The sequence below is a fragment of the Natator depressus genome, chromosome 2, assembly GCF_965152275.1.
Source record: "Natator depressus isolate rNatDep1 chromosome 2, rNatDep2.hap1, whole genome shotgun sequence".
Lineage (NCBI taxonomy): Eukaryota > Metazoa > Chordata > Testudines > Cheloniidae > Natator > Natator depressus.
Window position 1 is genome coordinate 1,229,782 of NC_134235.1, and position 7,658 is coordinate 1,237,439.

At 56.2% G+C, this 7,658-nt stretch overlaps 1 protein-coding gene across 1 annotated transcript in view; it reads right to left on the reverse strand.

The window, feature by feature from the left end:
- PLEC (plectin) overlaps positions 1 to 7,640 on the reverse strand; it is a 41,670-nt gene extending 34,030 nt beyond the window's left edge. The window contains exons 1-3 of the mRNA XM_074943627.1: positions 7,491 to 7,640; positions 2,353 to 2,662; positions 703 to 780 (exon numbers count right to left, since the gene is read on the reverse strand). Of these exons, the coding sequence (XP_074799728.1) occupies positions 703 to 780; positions 2,353 to 2,662; positions 7,491 to 7,567 (465 nt within the window). The 5' untranslated portion in view covers positions 7,568 to 7,640. The remainder of the gene's footprint in view (positions 1 to 702; positions 781 to 2,352; positions 2,663 to 7,490) is intronic.
- Between the last annotated feature and the right edge of the window lie 18 nt (positions 7,641 to 7,658).

Below are 7,658 nucleotides of genomic sequence, written 5' to 3' on the forward strand. Positions count from 1 at the left end.
TTTGGGCCCCACACTACAAGAAGGATGTGGATAAATTGGAGAGAGTCCAGCGAAGGGCAACAAAAATGATTAGGGGTCTAGAACACATGACTTATGAAGAGAGGCTGAGGGAGCTGGGATTGTTTAGTCTGCAGAAGAGAAGAATGAGGGGGGATTTGATAGCTGCTTTCAACTACCTGAAAGGGGGTTCCAAAGAGGATGGCTCTAGACTGTTCTCAGTGATAGCAGATGACAGAACGAGGAGTAATGGTCTCAAGTTGCAATGGGGGAGGTTTAGATTGGATATTAGGAAAAACTTTTTCACTAAGAGGGTGGTGAAACACTGGAATGGGTTACCTAGGAAGGTGGTAGAATCTCCTTCCTTAGAGGTTTTTAAGGTCAGGCTTGACAAAGCCCTGGCTGGGATGATTTAACTGGGAATTGGTCCTGCTTTGAGCAGGGGGTTGGACTAGATGACCTTCTGGGGTCCCTTCCAACCCTGATATTCTATGATTCTATGAAACCCCCTTCCCCTCACACAGCCCCCCAAACCCTGCTTCCTTCACACAGCCCCCCCACAGACCCCCAAGCCCCCCTCCCCTCACACAGCCCCCCAAACCTCCCTCCCCTCACACAGCCCCCCACAGGGCCCCAAACCCCCACCCATCCTACCCTGGCTCCCTCGGAGCCTCCCCCGCCCCTGCACCCCTCCCGCCCGCTCACCAGCAGCTGGGCGTACTGCAGGTCCAGCTTGCCCAGGCAGTCTCGGTAGGCGCTGCGTGGGGCGGGCGAGAGCTGGGCCTGTGGGGAGAGAGCGGTGAGCCCCTGCCCGGCACAGAGCTGTGACCCCCCCGGCCCTCCGCCAGCCGCAGGCCTGGCGCCATGAGCCCCATCGCCAGCCCTGTGCAGCAGGGGGCGCTCTCCTCGCAGGCACCGCAGGCCCCAGGACAGCGCCGTGGGGTGGGGGCTCGGCAGGGGGCACCGCAGGCCCCAGGACAGCGCCGTGGGGTGGGGGCTCGGCAGGGGGCACCGCAGGCCCCAGGACAGCCCCGTGGGGTGGGGGCTCTCCCCAGCGGGCACCGCAGGCCCCAGGACAGCGCCGTGGGGTGGGGGCTTGGCAGGGGGCACCGCAGGCCCCAGGACAGCACCGTGGGGTGGGGGCTCGGCAGGGGGCACCGCAGGCCCCAGGACAGCGCCGTGGGGTGGGGGCTCTCCCCAGCAGGTACTGCAGGCCCAGGACAGCGCCGTGGGGTGGGGGCTTGGCAGGGGGCACCGCAGGCCCCAGGACAGCGCCGTGGGGTGGGGGCTCGGCAGGGGGCACCGCAGGCCCCAGGACAGCGTCGTGGGGTGGGGGCTTGGCAGGGGGCACCGCAGGCCCCAGGACAGCGTCGTGGGGTGGGGGCTCTCCCCAGCGGGCACCGCAGGCCCAGGACAGCGCCGTGGGGTGGGGGCTCGGCAGGGGGCACCGCAGGCCCCAGGACAGCACCGTGGGGTGGGGGCTCGGCAGGGGGTGCTCTCTTTTGGAGGAGGCTGTCCTACTGGTCTCCGCAGAGAGCTCCATGTGCTCCAAGGCACCATGGCTGGTGTCACCCCGGGCGAGATGGGTAAGTTCCCCCCATCTCAGACTCCCTGATCCTGGCCTGCCCAGCCCACCCCAGGGTGCTGCCCGCAGCGCCTACTGGCCGTTCCAGTCGCTCAGGAAGCGAAAGCCTCTCGGATCTGCGTCCACACGGCACCCCAAGTCTCGCCTGCCCTGTGCCCCTGCAGGGGGCTGTGGCTGGCTGGGGGGCGTGAGCAGATGCCGAGGCCATGAGATGACGTGCTGGGCACGAGCCCCCATCAGGTGGGCTAGCACAGCCGGGCCACACCAGCCACTGTCCCTGCCAGGCACCCAGAGTTCCCCTGACTGGGGTGGACAGCAGGAGAGGCGGGCGCCCTCAGACTCCCTGGGTTGGGGTTGCTTTCAGGAACACGTGTTAACTCCACCGGCTGCCCCGCTCTGCTGCAAACAGCCCGAGACTTGCTAGGCCTGAGGAGGGGATCAAAACCTCTATTTGGGAAGAGGGGCCCTGGGCTGCGGCAGGACGTCTCCCCCTCTGCAGGTGACTGGGAACCCCGGCATCCTGGGGTAACGTCCGCTCAGGGGCCCACGCTGCGCCCTGGGTAACTGGCCAACGCAAGCTGTGGGCAGCTCCTGCGTCCCCCCAGAGGGGGCTGCACTGCCTTGGCGGGCGTGGGACCCCACGAACACAGCCCGTGGCAGGGCTTGGGGAGGGCACGACCCCAGCACGTGGAGGGCAGGGTCTGAAAAGCCACGTCCCACCCGGGGTGCGGGCCGGGCTGCCTGACCTGCCCATCCCCCTCCCGCCTCACCTCGTCAGCTCGCGCCCGCTCGATCTTGGCCCGGAACTCGTCAATGGACTGGTGCAGGCCCCGGTGACTGCCCAGCTGTGACTCCACCGTGGGCAGGTCCACACCCCACTCGGCGCCGTTGAGCCGTCTCTGGTTCTCCTCCACCCAGGCCAGCAGGTCCTGCAGGTAGCGCAGCGTGACGTCCTCCAGGTCCTGCCGGGGCCACTGGCCAAGGGGCAGGGCCACCTGGGCCGGCTGCAAGGAGCCCGACTTCAGGCGCAGGTTGTACTCGGTGCGGATGGCGACCAGACGCTCGTGGAGGCGGTACACCCTGCGGGCAGAGCAGAGGGGCGCTGTTTGGGGGCACTCGTGCCATGCTTGGGGCACAGATGCTGCCAAGCCAGGGGGACGGGGGGCCAGTACAGAGCGACAAGGGCAGCTGAGGTGGTAATAGGCCCAGAGTGCCCCCCCCCGGGGGGGGGGGGGTTCCAGCTGGCCTGTGACTGAGTGGGAATTATGCATAATATTGTGTGTGAATAGAGTGTGTGCCTCAGTTTCCCCTATGGGGGCCAGGGTTAACTGGGTTGGGGGGAAAGGTTGTTTACTTTGCAGAGAGCCAGGTGTGACTGATGCCCGGCTGTCATAGAATCATAGACTTTAAGGTCAGAAGGGAACATTATGATCATCTAGTCTGACCTCCTGCACGACGCAGGCCACAGAATCCCACCCACTCCTCTAACAAACCCCTCACCTGTGTCTGAGCCACTGAAGTCCTCAAATCGTGGTTTAAAGACTTCAAGGAGCAGAGAATCCTCCAGCAAGTGACCTGTGCCCCACGCTGCAGAGGAAGGTGAAAAACCCCCAGGGCCTCTGCCAATCTGCCCTGGGGGAAAATTCCTTCCCTACCCCAAATATGGCGATCAGCTGAACCCTGAGCACGTGGGCAAGACTCACTAGCCAGACACCCAGGAAAGAATTCTCTGTAGTAACTCGGATCCCACCCCATCGAACATCCCATCACAGGCCACTGGGCATAATTACTGCTGTGACATTATTGACTTGAACTGGGACTGTACAGAAACATTGTTGCAACCAAGGTCCTGTCGTGGCACCAAATCTTGTATAAAGGGGTCGAATGAGGTGTCTCAGACAAGGTGATGGTTTGCTGGTTAGGATGATGCTGTCTGTCTGTGTGTCTCATTTTTGTAGTTGAAGTTATGAATATTGGCTCTGTACTGTCTGTATTTCAAACTTCTGCTCTGCTTCTGGGGGACACCCCAGACAAGTTGGTGTCAGCTCTGCCTAGCCTGCTTGATGGCCCATTAAGGACCATTAGCGACACAACTGACCCATTGTGAGAAGGCAGACATGCCTGGGGACTCAGCCAGGTAGGCAGGGACTTGCCATGTGACTCCAAACTCCATTTTGCTGTAATTTTCCACGGTAACAACAAAGAGGGGTTCTTACACCTGGAGGAGACTATAAAAGGCTGATGCCTCATCTCCATCTGGTCTTCAGTCCTGCTTCTTACCTCTGGAGGGACTTTGCTACAAACAGAAGCTCTACACAACAGACTGAAGGACCCATCCCAGCTGTGGATGTTCCCCAGAGACTGGATTTGAACCTGCAGTTTATTCCCTCACTGCTGCAAGCCTGAACCAAGAACTTGGCCATGACTGTCTGTCATTGATTCCATTGAACCCATTCTAGCTCTCGTCTCTATCCTTTGCCTTTTCTGGATAAACCTTTAGATTTTAGATTCGAAAGGATTGGCGACAGCGTGATTTGGGGGTAAGATCTGATTTGTATATCGACCTGGGTCTGGGGCTTGGTCCTTTGGGATCGAGAGAACCTCTTTTCTTTTGCTGGGGTGTTGGTTTCATAACCATTCATCCCCATAACGAGGGGCACTGGTGGTGATACTGGGAACTGGAGCGTCTAAGGGAATTGCTTGTGTGACCTGTGGTTCGCCAGTGGGGTAAAACCAAAGACCTCCGATGGTTAGAAACCTTCGTCTAATTTCAAGTCTAAACTTCCTGATGGCCAGTTTTTATCCATTTGTTCTTGTGTCCACATTGGTACTGAGCTTAAATAGTTCCTCTCCCTCCGTGGTATTTACCCCCCTGATATATTTATAGATATCCATCATATCTCCCCTCAATCTTCTTTTGGTTAGGCTAAACAAGCCAAGCTCCTTGAGTCTCCTTTCATAAGACAGGTTTTCCATTCCTTGATCATCCTAGTAGCCCTTCTCTGTACCTGTTCCAGTTTGAATTCATCCTTCTTAAACATGGGAGACCAGAACTGCACACAGTATTCCAGGTGAGGTCTCACCAGTGCCTTGTATAACGGTACTAAAACCTCCTTATCCCTACTGGAAATACCTCTCCTGATGCATCCCAAGACCGCATTAGCTTTTTTCACGGCCATATCACATTGGCGGCTCATAGTCATCCTATGATCAACCAATACTCCAAGGTCCTTCTCCTCCTCTGTTACTTCTAATTGATGCGTCCCTAGCTTATAACTAAAATTCTTGTTATTAATCCCTAAATGCATGACCTTACACTTCTCACTATTAAATTTCATCCTATTACTATTACTCCAGTTTACAAGGTCATCCAGATCCTCCTGTATGATATCCCGGTCCTTCTCTGTATTGGCAATACCTCCCAGCTTCGTGTCATCCACAAACTTTATTAGCACATTCCCGCTTTTTGTGCCAAGGTCAGTAATAAAAAGTTTAAATAAGATTGGTCCCAAAACCAATCCCTGAGGAACTCCGCTAGTAACCTCCTTCCAGCCTGACAGTTCACCATTCAGTGTGACCCTGTAGTCTCCCCTTTAACCAGTTCCTTATTTTTTTCATCCACCCTTTCAATTTTCATATTGATCCCCATCTTTTCCAATTTAGCTAATAATTCCCCATGTGGAACCGTATCAAATGCCTTACTGAAATCGAGGTAAATTAAATCCACTGTGTTCCCTTTGTCTAAAAAATCTGTTACCTTCTCAAAGAAGAAAAGGAGGACTTGTGGCACCTTAGAGACTAACAAATTTATTTGACCATAAGCTTTCGTGAGCTACAGAGGAGATCAGGTTGGTTTGACACGATCTACCTTTTGTAAAGCCATGTTGTATTTTGTCCCAATTACCACTGGCCTCAATGTCCTTCACTTTCTCCTTCAAAATGTTTTCCAAGACCTTGCATACTACAGATGTCAAACTAACAGGCCTGTAGTTTCCCGGATCACTTTTTTTTCCTTTCTTAAAAATAGGAACTGTATTAGCAATTCTCCAGTCATACGGTACAACCCCTGAGTTTACAGACTCATTAAAAATTCTTGCTAGTGGGCTTCCAATTTCATGTGCCAGTTCCTCTAATATTCTTGGATGAAGATTATCTGGGCCCCCCGATTTAGTCCCATTAAGCTGTTCAAGTTTCGCTTCTACCTCGGATGTGGTGATATCTACCTCCATAGCCTCATTCCCATTTGTCGTCCTACCATTATCCCTACGCTCCTCATTAGACTCATTAAAGACTGAGGCAAAGTATTTTTTTAGATATTGGGCCATGCCTAGATTATCCTTAACCTCCACTCCATCCTCAGTGTTAAGCGGTCCCACTTCTTCTTTCCTTGTTTTCTTTTTATATATGTAGCTATAAGCCCTTTTACTATTGGTTTTAATTCCCTTTGCAAGGTCCAACTCTACATGGCTTTTGGCCTTTCTCATGGAGAGCCCGGCAGAGACAATGCCCACTCCAATTACCCAGACACTTGGTACCTAGTAACTAAGGGTTTGTCTACACTGGCAAGTTTTGTCGCCAAAAACTGCCTTTTGGTGACAAAACAGCAAGAGCATACACACTACAATGGGACTTTTGTCGCAAAAAATGCCCAATTTTGGTGACCAAAAACTTCCACCCCCATGAAAGACTTTTGTCTTTTCGCCTCCCTTTATTGTCGACAAAGACCCAGTGTAGACACGGCTGATGGTTTTGTCCACAGAACTGGCTTCCGCCAGTCTCCCACAATGCCTGCCCTGATCGCTCTGCTCAGTGTCGTGATCTCTGCTGCCCTGCAGGCATGCGCCCCTCCCCTTTCAAAGCTCTGGGAAGTATCTGTGCGGTGCTGCTCCCTTTGGGGAAGAAACAAAGAGCAAATCATTGGACTGCTGCTGTTCTGCCAGGCACTAGGAACACAGATGGCTGCTGCAGCCGGATGGGGACAGACGGCTGAGCGGCTTTGCCGTTCCTCAGCACAGAGCGCTCCCAGAGCTACTCAGGAAGCTGCTCTCGGCAGCGCTCAGCTCTTCCTTCCCACAACGCTGCCCTGTGGGATACATACCCACGGTGCAGTGCTCACCCTGTCGATGATGATGTCCCCAGTGTGGACATGATCTGTCTACAGAGGGAGCAAGTGTGAACACCCTTTGGTGATTTTTGTTTTGTCGACTTACAAGCCCTAACTGACTCTCGGCAGGATGCCAGCCCGGTGTGACGAGCTGGAGAACAAAGGGCTGAGGAGGAGGCCAAGTGACCAGGTTTCCCGAGGAACAAGGACAAAGGACAGAGCAGGGGCCAGGTGGGGTTGTTAAGTGGGGGGCTGCTGGACTGGGACTAGAGAAGGCTCGGAGAGCTCTGGACTGACCCGGCTGGACTTTGCTGTAACTTTCCCGTCTGTGTTAGCGAAGGACTCCCTACGCTGAGTTCCAGACACCTAATAACCCCCCAGGCTGAGAGTCACTCCAGATAAAGGAAACTGGGGGTGCTTTGCTCCCTTTGGGTGTGTAAGGTTCCCCATGGTGTTCAATCCAGGTGGACTCCCTGCAGGGAGCTCACGGCGGGACCCAGGGGAGCTGAAGGTTCCAAGGGTCAGTCCCCGCAGATGGTGAAGCTGGGGGGCTGACCCCAGTGACAGAGTGTGACCTGCAGGGGGCTGACACACTGAAGGGGTCCTCCCAGGGGCCGTGCGAGAGCACCAGGCTTGTGGCTCTGTCACAGCCCCGCCCCTCCAGCAGGGGCGGGGCTCTGGCTGGGCCCCACCCCGGGGGCAGGGGCGGGGCTCTGGCTGGGCCCCACCCCCCGGGGCAGGGGCGGGGCTCTGGCTGGGCCCCACCCCCCGGGGCAGGGGCGGGGCCCTGGCTGGGCCTGTTACCTGCGGTACATCTGCTCGCCCTGAGGGTGGCGCCCGTCTTTCAGGGCCTGCACATCATTGAAGAGCAGGCGGATCATGGCGTCCGCCTTGTCCAGGTCCCGCTCGATCTCGGCCGCCTTCTGCGGCTGCTTCCCGGCGTTCAGCAGCCGGACGTCCTGCCGGAGGGGG